We start from the raw sequence: 20792 nt of genomic DNA on the forward strand, positions 1-20792 counted from the left end.
CAAATACATGGAGGCTAAAGAGCATCCTGCTAAAGAATGAATGGGTCAACCAGGAAATTAAAGAAGAATTTAAAAAATTCATGGAAACCAATGAAAATGAAAACACAACTGTTCAAAATCTTTGGGATACAGCAAAGGCAGTCCTGAGAGGAAAGTATACAGTAATACAAGCCTTTCTCAAGAAACAAGAAAGGTGTCAAATACACAACCTAACCCTACACCTAAAGCAGCTGGAGAAAGAACAGCAAATAAAGCCTAAACCCAGCAGGAGAAGAGAAATAATAAAGATCAGAGCAGAAATCAATGAAATAGAAACCAAAAGAACAGTAGAACAGATCAATGAACTTAGGAGCTGGTTCTTTGAAAGAATTAACAAGATTGATAAACTCCTGGCCAGACTTATCAAAAAGAAAAGAGAAATGACCCAAATCAACAAAATCATGAATGAAAGAGGAGAGATCACAACCAACACCAAAGAAATACAAACAATTATAAGAACATATTATGAGCAACTCTATGCCAGCAAATTAGATAACCTGGAAGAAATGGGTGCATTCCTAGAGAGGTATCAACTACCAAAATTAAACCAGGAAGAAATAGAAAACCTGAACAGACCTATAACCCCTAAGGAAATTGAAGCAGTCATCAAAAATCTCCCAACAAACAAAAGCCCAGGGCCAGACGGCTTCCCAGGGGAATTCTACCAAACATTTAAAGAAGAGTTAATACCTATTCTCCTGAAACTGTTCCAAAAAATAGAAATGGAAGGAAAACTTCCAAACTCGTTTTATGAGGCCACCATTACCTTGATCCCAAAACCAGACAAAGACCCCATCAAAAAGGAGAATCACAGACCAATATCCCTGATGAACATGGATGCAAAAATTCTCACCAAAATACTAGCCAATAGGATCCAACAGCACATTAAAAGGATTATTCACCATGACCAAGTCGGATTTATCCCTGGGCTGCAAGGTTGGTTCAACATCCGCAAATCAATCAACGTGATACAATACATTAACAAAAGAAAGAACAAGAACCATATGATTCTCTCAATAGATGCAGAAAAAGCATTTGACAAAGTACAGCATCCTTTCTTGATCAAAACTCTTCAGAGTATAGGGATAGAGGGTACATACCTCAATATCATAAAAGCCATCTATGAAAAACCTACAGCGAATATCATTCTCAATGGGGAAAAGCTGAGAGCTTTCCCCCTAAGGTCAGGAACGCAACAGGGATGTCCACTATCACCACTGCTATTCAACATAGTATTAGAAGTCCTAGCCACAGCAATCAGACAAAAAGAAATAAAAGGCATCCGAATTGGCAAAGAAGAAGTCAAACTCTCACTCTTTGCAGATGATATGATACTTTATGTGGAAAACCCAACAGACTCCACCCCAAAACTGCTGCTAGAACTCATTCAGGAATTCAGTAAAGTGGCAGGATATAAAATCAATGCACACAAATCAGTGGCATTCCTATACACCAACAACAAGACAGAAGAGAGACAAATCAAGGAGTCAATGCCATTTACAATTGCACCCAAAACCATAAGATACCTAGGAATAAATTTAACCAAAGAGGCAAAGGATCTGTACTCAGAAAACTATAAAATACTCATGAAAGAACCTGAAGAAGACACAAAGAAATGGAAAAATGTTCCATGCTCATGGACTGGAAGAACATTGTGAAGATGTCAATGCTACCTAGAGCAATCTACACATTCAATGCAATCCTCATCAAAATACCATCCACTTTTTTCAAAGAAATGGAACAAATAATCCTAAAATTTGTATGGAACCAGAAGAGATCCCGAATAGCCAGAGGAATATTGAAAAAGAAAAGCAAAGCTGGTGGCATCACAATTCCGGACTTCCAGCTGTATTACAAAGCTGTCATCATCAAGACAGTATGGTACTGGCACAAAAACAGACACATAGATCAATGGAACAGAATACAGAGCCCAGAAATGGACCCTCAACTCTGTGGTCAACTAATCTTTGACAAAACAGGAAAGACTGTCCAATGGAAAAAAGACAGTCTCTTCAACAAATGGTGTTGGGAAAATTGGACAGCCACATGCAGAAGAATGAAACTGGACCATTTCCTTACACCACACACAAAAATAGACTCCAAATGGTTGAAAGACCTAAACGGGAGACAGGAGTCCATCAAAATCCTAAAGGAGAACACAGGTAGCAACCTTTTCGACCTCAGCCGCAGCAATTTCTTCCTAGAAACATCACCAAAGGCAAGGGAAGCAAGGGCAAAAAGGAACTATTGGGATTTCATCAAGATAAAAAGCTTTTGCACAGCAAAAGAAACAGTCCACAAAACCAAAAGACAACCGACAGAATGGGAGAAAATATTTGCAAATGACGTATCAGATAAAGGGCTAGTATCTAAAATCTATAAAGAACTTATCAAACTCAACACCCAAAGAACAAATGATCCAATCAAGAAATGGGCAGAAGACATGAACAGACATTTTTCCAAAGAAGACATCCAAATGGCCAACAGACATGAAAAAGTGCTCAACATCGCTCAGCATCAGGGAAATCCAAATCAAAACCTCAATGAGATACCACCTCACACCAGTCAGAATGGCTAAAATTAACAAGTCAGGAAAGGACAGATGTTGGCGGGGATGCAGAGAAAGGGGAACCCTCCTACACCGTTGGTGGGAATGCAAGCTGGTGCAACCACTCTGGAAAACAGTATGGAGGTTCCTGAAACAGTTGAAAATAGAGCTACCATACGATCCAGCAATTGCACTACTGGGTATTTACCACAAAGATAACAAATGTAGGGATCTGAAGGGGTACGTGCACCCCAATGTTTATAGCAGCAATGTCCACAATAGCCAAACTGTGGAAAGAGCCAAGATGTCCATTGACAGATGAATGGATAAAGAAGATGTGGTATATATACACAATGGAATCTTATGCAGGCATCAAAAGGAATGAGATCTTACCATTTGCAACAACGTGGAGGGAACTGGAGGGTGTTATGCTGAGTGCAATAAGTCAATCAGAGAAAGACATGTATCATATGACCTCACTGATATGAGGAATTCTTAATCTCAGGAAACAAACTGAGGGTTGCTGGAGTGGTGGGGGGTGGGAGGGATGGGGTGGCTGGGTGATAGACACTGGGGAGGGTATGTGCTATGGTGAGCACTGTGAATTGTGCAAGACTGTTGAATCACAGATCTGTACTTCTGAAACAAATAATGCAATATATGTTAAGAAAAAAAAAGAAGAAGAAGATAGCAGGAGGGGAAGAATGAAGGGGAGTAAGTCGGAGGGGGAGACGAACCATGAGAGATGATGGACTCTGAAAAACAAACTGAGGGTTCTAGAGGGGAGGGGGCTGGGGGGATGGGTTAGCCTGGTGATGGGTATTAAAGAGGGCACATTCTGCGTAGAGCACTGGATGTTATGCACAAACAATGAATCATGGAACACTACATCAAAAACTAATGATGTAATGTATGGTGATTAACATAATAAAAAAAATTTTTTTAAAAGTTTTCCAATAACTGAACTGAGTAGCAATATTTTTATTTAAGCTTAAACTAATTAAAATTAAGTGAAATTTAAAACTCAGTGGGCTGCACTAGCCACAAGTCAAGTACTCAACTGCCTGCCACATGGGCTAATGGCTCCAAATTGGACAATGCAGACCTAATGATCACATCATCTGGTAACTGTACATTCCTGAAATTTGCAATGGTGATAAAGCATTGGCGTAGTTCCTTAAAGAACTAAATGTGAATGAAGTAAAAAATATGGATTAAGCTCTCTTATGATTACATAAGATTACTAAAATCTAAGAAAAATTGAAACCTATGTAGAGGTTTTGAAACTCTAAGAGTTTGGAATAATCTCCACCACCAGTTTATAAAGCCACAGGCATTGGTTATTTGTCCTGAATGTTCTACCTCAGGGGGAATTTAATTCTTATATTAACAAGTATAAAGGGAGAGGGAGGTTGAGTTGATGGGATTTTTTTTCAAAGACATGTTGAACGAATAATAAAACACTAAAAGCACAAAGTATTGCAAATGAAATGAGAATAGCATAAAGAGAACTAGAAACGAACTCACACATCAAAATCAGAAACTAAAATCTTTGATCTAGATATAAGAAAACAGGTTAAAGTAGATAAATATAGGAGTGCATAGAAAGCTGTTATGTGGTAATATAAAAACCAGTAGAATCACTTGGGAACTGGATCTTACATGTTTTAAGATTAAAAGAAAAGAATGAAAACCAAAGACTTATCTAACAGTTAATCATAAAATCACAGATTCTTTTTTTAAAAAAAGATTTTATTTATTTATTTGACAGAGAGAGACACAGCGAGAGAGGGAACACAAGCAGAGGGAGTAGGAGAGGGAGAAGCAGGCCCCACTGAGCAGGGAGCCCGCTGCGGGGCTTGATCCCAGGACCCTAGGATCATGACCCGATCCAAAGTCAGACACTCAATGACTGAGCCACCCAGGCGCCCCTCAGTAGATTCATTTCAATTTCTAAACTATTTTAAGTTAAACAGTTGGTAAAATGGGTAACTTTAATGAAAATTAATCGTGTAGCCTGAAGAACAAAATCAGAATAACAGTGTGTGTGTGTGTGTGTGTGAGAGAGAGAGAGAGAGAGAGAGAGATTGAGAATTGCGTATAACTACTATAACCACCCGCTAGAGTTTCTACTATATGTAACGAAATGGACTTGAAAAGATCGAATGTCCATTTCTAAGTCACTGGCTTCTTAAATATATAATTTCTGTGTGACAGCAATATGAGCAGTAACTAACACCCTAAAAAATGGGAGCAGATGGCTCCCAAATCAGATCACGTGGTAATCTTGGTGTGGAAGGAAATTAGAAATAACTCTCACCCTTACTAAAACAAGGTTACATTTCCATCTCCACCATATATTATTTTAAAGAATATATGTATTAGTACTAAAAAACAAATGGAAACATGATCCAAAGGACAATCAACAATGGAGGCATTTTTAACATCTTTCAATTTGGCTCTTATCTGTCAAAACTTCCTACACTCTATTTTATTTATGTCTTAGGACCCAAGGCAAGTTTTGGTTCAGTGGTTACCACAGACTCACCGCAGACATCTTCTCCAATGGGTAGATTTTATTGCCCTCCCCAACCAAGTAGGGGCTGTATGGCCCTCCTATGAGCTCTCACAGAACTGTGCTTTCCTCCATTACAGTACTTATCATACGCTAGTAAGTTTTTGTTAACTTATTTATCTTTCCTCCTGGACTATGAGCTTGAAAACACAAGCTATATCTTATTTTTGGATCCTGATCACCTAAAACAATACACAGACCATTAGGAGACACAGAATTAATGAACGAATAAATGAATAAATCCATTAACAGAAAATCAAATATGTTTTCACATCTGTGTCTTTATAACTTAAGCACGATAGAAATATGTCAGACAAGGAGAGAAAAGCATGTTTTTCCTTTAGATGGATAGTTTAGAAAGACCTGTAAATTAATCACCTTCACAAAGAAACTGAAATGCCAAAGACTGAAACTTAGCCTCTTATCTTTACCCACAATAATATCAACAATATAATAACATCTTCACCAAATAATGAATAAAACCAAAATCTGCACACTGATTTTCTAATACAAATCTCATGACTTGATCTTACTCTCTTGAACTGATGACACTACTGAGAATTCAATTATAACTGTCTGTTTAAAACAAATAATTAATTTGTCTCTTTAAACATTTTGATAGAACATTGTATTTATTATCAAGTATGTATTTATTATCAAGTGTGTATCATGATTAAAAAAACAGAGTTGCTTTAAAAAAAACAGAGTTGCTTTAAAAAAAAACAGCAACAATTGATCAACATCAGTGTACTGGAGCGAGAATTTTGCTACAATATTTACAGTTTCCAACGATTTTCTAACAGTCTATAGCAGTGATGTGAATTTCTTTCAATCAGGCTGTAGTTTAATTTTTTCCAGGGAAATATTAATAGGAGTACTGACCCTTTTAACACTCTTGGAAAGAAAATGAATCCTATAAGCATTCTGGCATATAACTATTATAAAAATAAATAGAACAATTGATTGGGGAAATTTTAATAGACTTGAGAAACCAAACTCACTCAAGAAATGTACATGAGCGTGCGTGGTGATAACCACTTTCACAGAGAGAAGATTCTATGCATCAGCAAAACAACTGAGCCCACCAAGACAAATGAAGGGCTGGAAAGAAGGGGAAAAATTTGAAGAAACAGCCTTCATGTCTTCTGTAAAACAGAGCTAACAACATTCACTTTGATCAGTTCTGGGGGCTATCACTCAATGCCTAGGCTGTCCCTAAGTGCTGTTTGGTTTTTCAGAAAGTACTTAAATGTTTCGGGAGGGGGAGGGGGGACCCAAGGATGCTTACTGATTTAAGACACATTTTTTGCACTCACAGTTCTTTGTGCTTTAAGAGGAATTTTTTCAGGTCATTAGTTTATAATGTGAACTGGCGCCTAGGGATATTTTGAAAGGAGAAAAAAAAAGTGTGCTTGGAGATGCAGTTTATGTGACTTGCATTATCATTTCAGCTCAATTTGGGGCCCAACACTGAACTCGCAATGAAGTCATCACATCTGCAACAGTTTCTTTCTCAGCATGCAGTGACCTTACAGAAATCTGAAAACAGAATATCCCCCTTACCCTCAAAAAAACCTATCAGAACCTCTTTAAAATATCCAAGTGCTTGCAAGAAGTTCTTACTTTTTCAGAGTATGCAAACAAAGTCAGCTTTACAAGTAATTTCCAAAATAATCTGGATTATCAAAATGCCAGAATGTATTAATCCTGCTAGTTTTAGCCTTGTTTCCAGCACCCCACCCAACCATTCACACTGCTCTGTTACGTACAGAGAGCATGGAACAAAATCATTAGGCTCAGAGAAGGCAAACATCTTCCCAAACCCAAGTTCATAGACCAAAACATGATTTGGTCATTAATCAAGATTAATTTGATCCACATATCCTGTCAAAATAGATCATTCACAGCCCCAAAGTAAACTAGCTATTTCCATTTTAATGGAAATATTAAATATTTTTCCATTAAATATTTCCACTAAATATTTTTCCATTAAGTGTAAACAAAAACACTGAGTGGCTCAGACAGTTAAGCATCTGCCTTCGGCTCGGGTCATGATCCCGGGAACCTGGGATTGAGCCCCTCATCGGGCTCCCTGCTCAGCTGGGAGTCTGTTTCTCCCTCTCCCTCTGCCTCTGCCTGCCACTCCCCGCTACTTGTACTCTGTCAAATAAAAAATTAAAAATCTTTAAAAAAAAAAACAAGTCTAAACAAAAACAGTCCACAGTTTAAAAGTGTAAACAAAACAAATATCGATATTCCAACTATCTTGCAAGAGAAACAGGGTAGAATCACTTTTCCTTTTCTTCATTCTAAATACCCTTATTACACATTTGTTAAGGACACATGAGTCATGACTTAAAATCATGAAGTCAAGTATCTTGACAAGTGTCATCACCCCGGGAGATTATGAAACTCCCTGTTCTTAATTGGGTACACATTAGAACCACCAGAGGAATTTTTACAAAATATGGACTCCTGGGCCCCAGCTAAGATTCAGAGGGGGGCCCCAGAATCACCATGCTCTAAAATACCCTCCGTGAGTCCAAAGTGCAGTAAGGTGGAGAACCAACTGCCTCACAAATGTGGATCAATGACCCACAAAGGACCAAATTGAGAGCAAGCCAGCGGCAGGCCATCTGAAGCAGAACCCAGAACAAAGATTACAAACTCAAATGCCTACAGGAGCCACTTGGGTGAGTGAAGCAGGCAAGGTATATGCACACATTTTTAGAATGTGTGAGTGCCATACGGTGTGACAAACAGGGGGCTCACAGGGCAAGGGCTCCCGAGCTCTAGCTGCTATTGCCATCAGGGAAATAAGAAGTAACAGGTCTTCTCTCTTAATCAGAAGAAAAAAAAAAGTCAATATTTTTATGTAAAATTTCCCAACTTTTAAATGTTGGCTCAATTGAAAAAACACATGACACATAACGAAACACACAACATGGGCCTGGCCTTTAGGCTTTATAGTTTATCACTTCCATCTGAAGGGTTGTTTTCATTCTACAGAAATTCTAGCATCATCGTCATAACAATGACAACAACACAATACCTAGCATTCATTAAGTATTTATGTGTTAGCCACTATGCTCAGAGTTTGACTTGGATTACCTCAATTAACCTTCATCAACCTTTAAGGTACTATTATTACTCCCCTTTACTCAAACCCCTCCCCCAAGACCACCTACCCCAAAAAGTGGCAATGGCAGGATCCAAATGGATGCAGTGAGACTCCATAGCCTATACTATGCTACATTTCTTGAAAGTTTTAAATATGCTTTAAAAAACCTCCACTCTTTGCATTTACAGTTCTTCAAAAATAAAAGAATTATACAAAATGGTTTCTCAGGTCACTTTTAATTCTCAAAAGCAATGGCTCTGACTCCATAATACAACTCTTGGTCATATAAAAATGTTGGTATTTATATGCGTTGGTCTCGAACACCTGATTAGCTGATCAAAAGAAAGAAATGAATGGATGCTTATTGCACAGTCTTTTTGAAAAGGCAGCAAAGACATAAAATCATAATAAAATTCTTTATCTCTACTGCTGTAGAAAGTTTACTTCTCCATTTTACCTTTTGAAAGATGAGTAAAAGTGCTCAGAAATTCTTCATATGTTTGTTCATGGCAATTAACAAACTTATCCAAGACTTCTTCAATTAACTGATCTTCATCCATGATCTCCAATTCTGATATTTGGGCAGGCATTCCTATTCAGGAGGCCACTTTATCTAAGAGACAAAGAAAAACAGGAGCTAGGGAGAGTTGTGCAATGCCAGCCTCCTTGAAAAAGCTGCAGAAATCTGCAGAAATTCAGTCTTTCAAGGTGAGATGGGCTTCAAAGGGTATGTCAACCACCCATCCAATAACAATGATAATAGCTAATATATTTTTTTAAAGATTTTATTTACTTATTTGACAGAGAGAGACACAGCGAGAGAGGCAACACAAGCAGGGGGAGTGGGAGAGGGAGAAGCAGACTTCCCGCAGAGCAGGGAGCCCGATGCGGGGCTCGATCCCAGGACACTGGGATCATGACCTGAGCCGAAGGCAGCCGCTTAACAACTGAGCCACCCAGGCGCCCCGATAATAGCTAATATTTATCAGCTACTTATTTGGCACTTACTATGTATCAAGGGCTGTTCTGAGCATGCTAATGTTAACTTCATAACAATCTGAGCTCAGGTCAGAGCGCTAGTTGGTACAAGTAACAGGTTCTAGAGACGGATCCTTAGAACCCATGCCCTTAAGCACTTCACTATGTTTTTCACTCTATCCATTGCATGACACTCTGCCCCCACCATGTACTATTGTAGCCAAACAATTGACTTGTCTGTGCTTAAGTACATACAGGGACTAGGAACTCCGAACATTCCAAAGAAACCTTTGGACAGCTCTATCCAAGACCTCTTTTAAATATCTCTACCTGTACACTTCCCCAACTGGTCCCTGAGCCCCTGAGATCATACTGAATCATTTCAATCCTTCGTATACAGGACATCTTTCCAAATATTTGAACAAGCCTATGCTGTCCCGTCTCAATTTTATTTCACTCACTTAAATTTCTTTTACAAAACCCAGCTCAGAATTCAGTTTCTCTCTGAAGGCTTCAGCCTTCCATCTCCCATCACCACAGGGAGCTGACTGTAATTTCTCTGTGCTGCCCCTTGTACTGTGGTTACTGTCCCACCTAACAGATTGTACTGGAAATAGCTGCATACACTTCTGTGTCCTGGTAGACACGAAGCCCATGAAAGGCAGGGCCCCCGTCCTTTCATCTTTGTATCCCAAATGTTTAACAGCTTAGGATGTGGCATATACAGCTGGCAGCCAATCGATACGAAGCTGAAATTGCTCATTTGAGCAGGTACAGTAGTCCAACACTGCTAGAAGCTGGCAAAACTTTCAACCAAACTTGCCCACTTATTTCACCTGTGCCTTACATGACATAGCTTCAAGTGTTTCCACCCTCCTGCTCAACCTACCTGGAAAAGGTTTCACACTGCCTGCATCCCCCTTTAAAATATGCCATCCAAAAACAAAGCCAAGACCCCAGATATGGTCTGGATCCAGTGAGACTGGACGGACTCTTACATCCTAAATATGGCACTCCTGCTGTGTAGCTGAAGTGCATTCACATTGCTGGTAGCCTCTTCACACTGTCAGTTCATTTAACAGACTGCTAACTGCCTGTCAGCTAAGACACAATGCCTCCATCCTTGCAGTTTGAACTTTGTTTTTCCTTGTGATATTTCATCTTGTTAAATTCCATTCATTCTGTAGGAAATACCATTCTTGCATAGCTTTGAGAAATTTACTATCTACAGAGAGCAGAAGAGTAATTACTGCCTAAGTAGTCAGTATAATTTGTGGGGGATAACAAAAAAGAAGGGGGTTCTCCAACAGTGTACAGCAGGAAGAGAAAGCACCAAGCTTCTTCTATTTTTCCAAAACAAGAGTAATATTTTGTTACCTGTTATTAACTTTATTTATTTGGTATTTATCAAAAGTTTGGAAAGACACAAAAATGTTTTCATAAGACGATGCCCAACCTCATTTGGGGGCAAGACCTGATCTGAATTAACATGAAAGTATTTATGGCTTTTATTTATTCTACTCAGTGTGACTACTCATACATTTCCCTGAAGAAATATTAACGGGCTTGCTTTTGAGGTGCTTTCCCAGACCCCACTGGAGATTTTGTCATACGTGGGATTATCCCCGATTACCTTTCTAAACTCCAAAAAATTCTGAATTCTGAAACACATCTGACCCTAAGCGTTTTTAATAAGGAACTGTGAATCTACACACACCTCACAGGATCGCTGAGAATCAAATGGACACACATGGCCCCTCAGAAATGGCAGCCATGATGATCGTGATGGTAACAGATCAGCCTTAGTATTCTGTCCTTTGCCTACACAAAGACCTGCTTTGACAGTGACCCCTCTGACTCTGAAGGCACTGATGTCACCTAAAGATAAACAAGATAAGCCCTCATGCTTTACACCCCTAGATAAAAACAAGGGTTGTAGAAGACCGAAAACCACAAGAAATAAAATGGAAATAAAATGAAAATTTTCAATGTAGCTGTAGATGAACTCAAAATGAAAGAAACTGTTTCAAACTATTTGTACCTGAAAATTAAATATAGGAAAAAGCATCAGTTGGGGTTTATGCAAATTTACCTGTAACACTGCCAGGCTTCGGCGAGCCAAAGTTTAATAAATTATGCTGCAGTTGCTAGATAAAATAAATAAATTCAAAGGTGGCTATTATTTCACTGTCAGTAGGACATGTACTTAATTACCAGAATGTTCATGTCAATCTGCTTTTCCAGAATTGGACCCCAGCAAAATTCCAGCTCTGAATGACATCAATCTCTTCCTCAAACCATCCTGGGTAATCTACTTCAGCGAGCAAATACCAAACAGAAGCAGCCAGGTTGTGTTTTATATTGCTGTAAATGTCTCCTTGTGGATGCTTTAAAAGTGATAATAGAAATTCTTTTAAACTTCCTTTCCAATTCTCAAAGTGGTATATTTTGAGGTTTTAGCCTTAACACATCTCAGTTTTACCAAAGGGAAATAATTAACAGGCTATGCACAGCATAAATTCAAACTCCTTCAAGGCCTTTAATTTTATTCATGGGGTTATCACAACCCAGGAGAGGAAATGTTTTCATTGACTTTTTAAAAAAAGACTTTTGGAAAATCCAGTTTCTTAAACTGTCATTATTTGAAGAGTTTAACAAATACCCACCTGCAAATTCAGAACTTACCTTATCTATAAAAATACAAATAACCTAATGTTAAAAGTCCCCAGGGACTGACAGAGCAGATAATCATTTACCAGTCAAGTGGTTTATGCAAATCCTAGTGGTTTTCTGGAAGGAAGCAATGCTTTTTCAGTTGCAATTCATGTACATTTGTGTTTTTATCAAGAAGTATTTTTTCTAAAAGAAAAAAAGGGAGAGAGAGAGAGACACTTGCCCATAATAGGGTTGTTTTGGTTTGGTTTTTCTGTTTTAAGGCTTAGAGCTCTGCATGAAAGACCTAGAACACATTGTGACAATAAGTAAACGTGCAGAAATACTGACCAGTAAATCACACACAACATTTCCACAATCACAGCTGCTAGGAGGAAACACAGGGAGGATGTTTTGCTCTGCTTGGACTACTAAATTTCACAGGAAGACCACAGGCTTGGTTCTCTTCCTCTCTAGTCACTAAGAAATGGAGAGAAAAATCATATAACCTTCCTGGAGTCCTGTTTTCTACCACCAAATAATGAAACAAACACCCAAACCAGTTACTGTTCTGTGCTCTCTGAAAGGATATTATTATGAAATATGGCATGTGGAATTCTCACCATTGATTTAGCACATCTTTGATGTTTATCTTCAGATCTCTGCTTAATGCAACCTACCTAAACAAAATCCAACTTTCAGAGGCAAGAGTAGTTAAATCTTCGGAAACAAGTCGCCATGAGCTAGTCTCTCAAAGTGTGTAACCTGCTTTTTAACAGCACAGAGAGTTGTGTGTTGGTAAAAATAGAGTTGTCTTTTTTTAAACTGTGAGGTTTACTGCTGATATTCTAAAATAATAACTAACACATTTTTAAAGAGTTGTGCAGAGGCTGTCAAAATCCACTTTCTCAATTTTTCATAGTTCTGCTCAACAAGAATCTCCTGCTATGCTGAATGGTAAGACGGAATATTATCAAAAGAATTCACCTTGCCTCCGGAAATGAAACCATCAACCTTGGTATTTCACAGGATGGGTCTCCTTTTATATTTTGGAAAATGGGCAAATCTCAAAAAGACCAAATTACACGGTAAGTGTACAGATTTACTTATGTGATAGAAGAGACTCAGTATGAACTGATTTCCTCTTCCTTGACTGAACTACACCGATTTTGCATCCTCTAATATTTTTCATGTCTTTTAGATCATACTAAAAAGAAAGAAATCCAATGACTGAAACTGTCACAGATTCTCAGGGTTGAGAGAAAACTGAAGGTCATCTAGTCCACTGATAGAGAATAAATGAATAAATGTGGGAAAGACACTTTAGGTAGGTTTTTGTCAAGTAATGACTACTGATGAGGAACAGTAATGTGGTTCTCATATCAAAAGTAGTAAAGACATGCTTTTGATTATGAATTTCAAGGCATACATGAAGTCAGCAGGAAATTAAGGAAAAGGCAGCAATCTCACCCAGATGGGTATACCCAGGCGTCCAACTACACTCTGTACCCCGTAACATACAAAACACCCTGAGGCAAAGCAAGGCAAAGTGTGTGTGTGTGCGCAGTAACTCTTCTACTGTGTTTTATCAGGATGAGAAAAAAACATACAATTCTAGGGGTGCCTGGGTGGCTCAGTCATTAAGCAGCTGCCTTAGGCTCAGGTCATGATCCCAGGGTCCTGGGATTGAGCCCCGCATCGGGCTCCCTGCTCAGCAGGAAGCCTGCTTCTCCCTCTCCCACTCTCTCTGCTTGTGTTCCCTCTCTGGCTGTCTTTCTCTCTGTCAAATAAATAAAAATCTTAAAAGAAAAACACATACAATTCTAGCGTCAAAGAATACACTGCACTTCAAGTTATAAACTTCTCCCAGTGAACCTTTCCTAACACTTAAAGGCACAAAACTCTTCATTATCACCAAAATGTTGATGGCATAAGCACCTAGACCTCTACATAAAGACTTCCCCAGGGCAGCTGGGTGGCTCAGTCAGTTAATTGTCCAACTCTTGATTTCGGCTCAGGTCATGATTTCAGGGTTATGAGATTGAGGCCCACTTAAGATTCTCTCTCTCCTTCTCCCTCTGTCCCTCCAGACTTCCTCTCTCCCTTCTCTCTCTCTCTCCCTCCCACTCTGAAAACAACAACAACAAACACCTCCTCTAGGTACACTTCTGCAGTGAATTTTAAAGGAAACCCTTAGAGTTGGGAAAAGCTTGGGGATTACTATTGACTACAGAGCTTACAAAGGCAGAAGCTGTATTGTCAACCACGCAAAGGTCTTAGTAGTAGGCATGTCTCAGCTATATTTTTTTCCTTGACAAAATCTCACTGTGAGGAAAAGAAAAAAAGGAGACACCCATTCTAAAAACTGCATCTAATAAAAAATGTGGGCTAAGTACATGCTTACCATGAATACAGATACCACAAAAGCTGCCTTAAGAGAAACAGATCTAGTTCCTTTCCTAAAGAGGATTATAATCTATGCATTTTATATAGGACTCCATTTTTGGAACAGGAATGACTCTGATGACCCGTGTGGTGATTATTTTTTTAAAATAGAGCAATATGGAATAGGGTGAAAGTATTTTTAAATGAAGGCTGTGATAGGAGTAAGAACAATAAAAACATCTCAAGGCAAAATAGTGCATTTTATAAAAGAAGCACAAAAAAATATAGACAATCTTTAGGACATAAGACCAGGGAAAGAGTTCTTAGACTTGACACCAAAAGCATGCTCTATAAGAAAAAAAAAAGTGATAAATTAAACCACATCAAAATTCAAAACTTCGTTTTGTGAAAGATCTTGTTAAGAAGAGATCTCGTTAAGATCTTGTTAAGAAGAGGAAAAGAAAAATCAGACTGGGAGAAAATGTTTAAATTACACATACAACACAGGACTAGCACATAAAACATAAAGAACTCTCAAAACCCAGTATTAAAGAAAAATCCAAATTAAAAAAAACTAAAGACATCAACAGACATTTTACCAAAGAGGGTATATAAATGACAAATAATCTCATGAAAAGATATTCAATATCATTAGCCATTAAAGAAATAGATATTAAAACCACAATGAGCTATCCCTACACACTCCTCAGAACAGGTGAGAAAAATCATCAGAAAAAATTGTACGAACATGAAATGCTGGCAAGGATGCAGAAAAACTGGATAACTCATACACTGCTGTGATTCGGCCACTCTGGACAGTAATTTGGCAGTTCCTTTCAAAACTAAAAATGGACTTACAATACACACTAACAACCTTACTCTTGGGTATTTATCCCAGAGAAATAAAGTCTTATTCTCATGCAAAAACTTGTATATGAATGTTCACAGAAGCTTTATTCATAACAGCCAAAAACAGGAAACTACCCAAAAGTCCTTTAACGGGTGAATAGTCAAGCAAACCATGGTACATTCATATCATGGAATACTACTCAGCAATAAAAAAGAAAAACTATTAATTTATGCAATAACTTGGATGAACTTCAAAGAAACTGTGCTTAGTGAAAAAAGCCAGTCTCAAAAAGCTACATACATACTGCATGATTCCATTTATGTAACATTCATGAAACAACGTAATTGTAAAGATGGACAACAGACTAATGGTTGCTGGGATTAGGGATGGAGGAGGGGTGGATTCGGATATAAATAGACCATGAGTCTTGCAGTGGTGGTACAGCTGAGTATCTTGACTGTGGTGGTGGTTATACAAGGCTACACATGTGATACAGTTGAACTACACACACACACACACACACACACACATCAGTGTATATGTAACTGGTGAAATCTGAATATGTTCTGTGGATTGCACCAATATCAGTTTCCTAATTTTTATATTGTACTACAGATATACAAGACGTTAACACTGCAAAAGGCTGGAACAAGGGTGCATAAAATCTCCCTATACATTTTTTTTTTTTTGCAACTTTACTTAAGTCTATCCTGTGATCTATTATAATTATTTCAAAGTTAAAAGTTTAGAAGCGGGGGAAAAAAGAACAGGAAAAGAAGGCTAAACCAATTAAGGCAAAAAAGATTTAAGAAAAGAAAATTATCACTAAAAGTTTACCAAGAATGTTGGAACTCATGCATGTTGATTGTCTCCCTCCCCCGCAGAAAGCTCTGGGGGGATGGGAATAACACTAATCTATAAAATTACATGTTTAAGCAGAAACTTTCCTCTTGAAAAATTTGCTTCCCTTTCCGACTCATCCATCCAAGTTACTGTAATGAGGTTTCTTGAGGCTATCATTCATTAAGCCTTGCCATTCATCAGCAGATTGTTTAAAATCAATTTTATTTCCCCAAAATATACTCTTCCTTCAAGCTGTTTAAGTCAATCCAGAAATGTCTGCATTGACTTACCGAGGCAGGTCAACTGAGTATTAGACTGTTTTCAATTACACAGTTATTAATTCCATTAAACAAAGAAAATGCAAACAGTTAAGCATTCAAACTTCCTCTCCCCACTCTCTACCTATTGCTTTTTAAAAAGCAGATTGCCAGTGGACATGGAATCTGGAGGATATACCCACAAGACAAATTTCAGAAAATCTACTGTTTCGGAAATCAGACTTCTTTTTCTCTACCACTTTTGTTTATCCCCTTTGTGGGGAAAGTTCAAGTTATGGATGATCACAAGTGAATACCCTACCTTCACCCCCTACAAGTACATAAAGCTCCTACAAGTACATTAACTCTAGACTAGTACATTTATCAAGAAAAATGTTCAATACATGGGGCGCCTGGGTGGCTCAGTCGTTAAGCGTCTGCCTTCGCCTCAGGTCGTGATCCTGGGGTCCTGGGATTGAGCCCATGTTGGGTTCCCTGCTCTGCGGGAGGCCTGCTTCTCCCTCTCCTGCTCCCCCTGCTTGTGTTCCCTCTCTCGCTGTGTCTCTCTCTGTCAAATAAATAAATAAAATCTTTAAAAAAAAAAGACTGTGTTTAAAAAAAAAATACATGTCAATACACGTCTTTCAACCACATTCAAAACTGATCTCCCATCTTCAGAAATGTAATCAACTACATCAGTGAGTTACAGATGGTAACAGTTAAGTCTCTGATGGAACTTTTTTTTTCAAGGACCCTAATAAAGTTGTGAATCCAGTAGAGGCAGTAGAGTTTGAGTCAACTTTATAGCTCTATAATCATGCAACAATATTTCAATCATAAGAGATTTTTTAGCTCAATTGTAATCCCACCTTCACTTGGGATGCAATGTCCTATTAATGCTTATGTTTTCTCTACTGCAGAACAACTGTAACACAAAGGCATTCGCTCTTAATTAGAGTTATCCCCTTCTCTCCAGCTTCCTGAGCCTGTCAGCCACCTGCACAGTGCACAGCACTGTTACAACACCAGAAAGCTTGCTTTAAAGCAAAATCCACACAGCTAGTTAGGAGCAGGTATAGACAAACCCAACTAAATCAACTCTGCAGAAATTCATTTCTAAGTGTTTCAAAATGCCAGATCTTGCTAATAAAATCGACCTTTTCATTTGACATTCGCTTAAAAGAAATAGGATTTTAAAGATGCATTTCCCAACTATTTTTTATTCTAAATTCCTATGACTGTGGAATAATAAATGAGCTTTAAGAGCCAGTACAGTGCTTTCCCAGCTTCCAATTAATCTCAGCATTTCATTTGCAATTCTGCCTCAATGTATACAACATAACATATATACACCAACGTGGCTTCTATATCCAAAGATAGTAACTAAGAAACACCAAATCCCTCCTATAGGGGAAATTTTTTGAAGTGAATTTTTTTTCTAGTACAACATTGTAAATCACCTCTGAAATTTTTCTCCATTTTATTTTACGGCAAAGAGTCCACCTTAAATCACAGAACAATGAAACATAGGAAAATACCAGTCATCCCAGTCAGGTCACCATATTTAATTAATTGCCCTAAATAAAAAGTGACAAGTCATTTGTCATGTTCTTCTCTTGACAATCCATCATACTAACTGTAGATTGCTTCCTTCTATATATTTCCTCTTCCTTCCTCTTTTCCCCTCTTTGCCAGTTTCAGTTGTAGCTCCCATTAGGGGATTCACTCAAGTCAAATATCTCCTTTTCCTATGCTATTTATATTATTTCCTTAAAAATTAGCCACTTATTTAAAAAGTAAAAACTGTCTATTCCTATCAGAATGCTATGAAAAATTGTCACTAACACTTATTAATTCATTAAGCAACCATGTAATTTGTTTCTCCATTTATAAAATGGGGATGGAAATGCTTGAGAGGAACAAAAACAGTCATGGGTTCACACAAGACTGCTTCTCTCCTGCCTCCCCTCAACCCACCATGTATACACACCCCCACAGCTGTGTTACCCTTGTCATGCGGTTTAACTTCTCTGGCCTTAAGCTGTTTGAATGTAAAACTAAAGGGACTGGACTTGAAGCTGTCTACCATCACTGGCATTCTGTTTTTCTCCAATTATGCTTCCTAATTGTTCAATTACTATGTCAGGACAGCCTGATACTTTCATCTCCGGCTGCTAAATAAAAATTATTTTCTTCTGGAATTGCACTGACTTGCATTCTTTAATTATCCACTGTTTTTGGATGTAAGGTAGGAGAAATCAACATATTTCAGTGGAAGTTTGAATCTGATTCTGCCTCAAGGTTTAAGAATGGGCTGAGCAACCTACAATTATTTCTTAGTGAACTTTTAAGAATTTTAAGGGTGAGTGTAAGAAGCATGTAAAGTTGCTTCGTCCTATTACCATGTATGTTCCTTAAAAGCAAGCCCTGTGTCTGTGATAATTTTTCTAATTCTCCAATGCCTCTGAACATAGTGGATGATCAGTAAATACTGTTGATTACTTCACATTTAGTTTCTATGCTGAGCACTTTAGCAGACTAGGATCTTGACTGAGATCACTGCAAGTTCAATGCCCTCCTAATGGTGTGGCAAAGGCTGAGGGCTTTAAAACCCATTTCCAAATGTGTTGCTAATTTCCAACTGCTTCAGGAAACAAATAACCCATTCAGCAAAAAACTGCCTGTTTTCTGATGTTAGTAGTAAAATACAAAGACGAAAATACTTGCCTAAACATACCCATGGTTTCTATGTCACATTTCTTATTTTGCATTTACTGTGGAGATATCCAATATGTCAACTTTATGAGAGCTGTCACTGATGCTGGAATTTCAAGTACTATAATCATTATATAACACCATAAACAGGTTAGGGAAATAATCCAATACTCTTTTGCAGATGAAGAAAAAAATCATCATGGAAGTAACTAGAAGAGATGATGATGCTTTTTTAAAGGATGGGCCAACACTTCAAATGATGAAAACCAGCCAAACAACAGAGCTACTCAACAGTTTTTAAAAAGTCAACCCTGAAAATATATCCTAAAATTTTGCAAAGAATTAAAATAGTCACTTGTACAAATATATTTATAGTAGCATCATCATCAGACAAGATTTACTGAGTACACTCTTCTATACCAGACATTTTATATCCATTAATCCTTACAATAAGGCAGGTATCATCTCTGTTTCAGAGATAAGGAAACTGAAGCTCAAAAGGATAATTTAGCTAGTAAGTGGCAGAACTGAGACTCAAATCCAGACCTGTCTACCTTTGATCGTGCATTCTATCATCTAAGCCACATGGAAATTGATTAAATGAACAACAGTGGTGGATGGTCAGATAAATTATGTTACATTTACTTAATGGAATTTTAGGAAGTTATTAAAAATTACAAAGGTAAAAATAAAATATACATTTTATAGTGTATATGAAATGTTATATTAAAAAGATAAAACAAAATTTAAATGCATTTAAATTATAACCAGGTAAAATGTGTATATATTTGGATAAACACTGTAATAGAGCCAGATCAATAAAAAATTTTATGCTTGGGTGATGGGCTCATGAGTGGTATGTATTTTTCCTGAAGCAAATGTTTTTAATGAATTGTTTTAAAATTAAATCAGCTATAGTAATCAAGACAGTGTGGCATTAGTGAAAGAACAGACAAACAGATCAATAGAACAGAACTGAGAGCACTGAAATAGACCCACATAAATACAATCAACTGATCTTTCACAAAGGAGCAAAGGCAAGACAGTACAGCAGACAGTCTTTTCAACAAAAATTCTGGAACAACTGGATCTCCATAGGTAAGAAATGAATCTAGCCACAGACCTACACCCTTCATAAGAATTAGCTCAAGTGGATCACAGACCTAAACAAAAAATTACAAAACCATAAAGTTCATAGTTCATGGGAATGGCAACAACTTTTTAGATATAACACCAAAGGCACAATCCATCAAAGAAATAATTGATAAGATGGCCTTACTAAAATTAAAAACTTCTGCTCTGCCAAAGACACTGACAAGAGAATAAAAAGAAAAGCCATAGACTGGGAGAAAATATTTGCCAGAGACCCATCTGATAAAGGACTGTTAACCAAAATATGCAAAGAATTCTTAAAATTCAACAATAAGAAAACAAACAACCTGATTAAAAAAATGAGCTAAAGCTTTAACAGACACCTGACCAAAGAAGATATACAGATGACAAAAAAAGCACGTGAAGAGACGCTCCACATCATATGTCATCAGGGAAATGCAAACTAAAACAACAGTGAGCTACCACTACACAGCTGTTAGAATGACCAGAATCCAGAACACTGACAAACACCAAATGCTGACAAGGATGTGCAGCAACAGGAACTCTCATTCATTACTTTTACTGGGCACTGAGCACTTTAAAGATATTATCTGACTTAATCATTTTGCAATAATCTTTTGAGGTGATGACTTCTATTATCCCCATTTCAGAGAGAGAGAAACAGAGGCTTAGAGATTAAGATAACTCCACTGGTAAATGGCAGACCTGGCAAAGAA

At 37.7% G+C, this 20792-nt stretch overlaps 1 protein-coding gene across 2 annotated transcripts in view; it reads right to left on the reverse strand.

Moving 5' to 3' along the window:
* IFTAP (intraflagellar transport associated protein) overlaps nt 1–20792 on the reverse strand; it is a 68916-nt gene that overhangs the window by 43535 nt on the left and 4589 nt on the right. Inside the window, exon 2 of one of the 2 annotated variants that reach the window (XM_028111308.2) lies at nt 8741–8896. The exons of the other annotated variant lie outside the window; for it this stretch is intronic. Coding sequence (XP_027967109.1) covers nt 8741–8873 — 133 coding nt within the window. The 5' untranslated portion in view covers nt 8874–8896. The remainder of the gene's footprint in view (nt 1–8740; nt 8897–20792) is intronic. 2 annotated transcript variants of the gene reach the window in all.

Source organism: Eumetopias jubatus, unplaced genomic scaffold (genome assembly GCF_037043125.1).
Source record: "Eumetopias jubatus isolate StellerSeaLion01/CBP00866 unplaced genomic scaffold, mEumJub1_p1.0 scaffold_13, whole genome shotgun sequence".
In the NCBI taxonomy this organism is placed as follows: domain Eukaryota; kingdom Metazoa; phylum Chordata; class Mammalia; order Carnivora; family Otariidae; genus Eumetopias; species Eumetopias jubatus.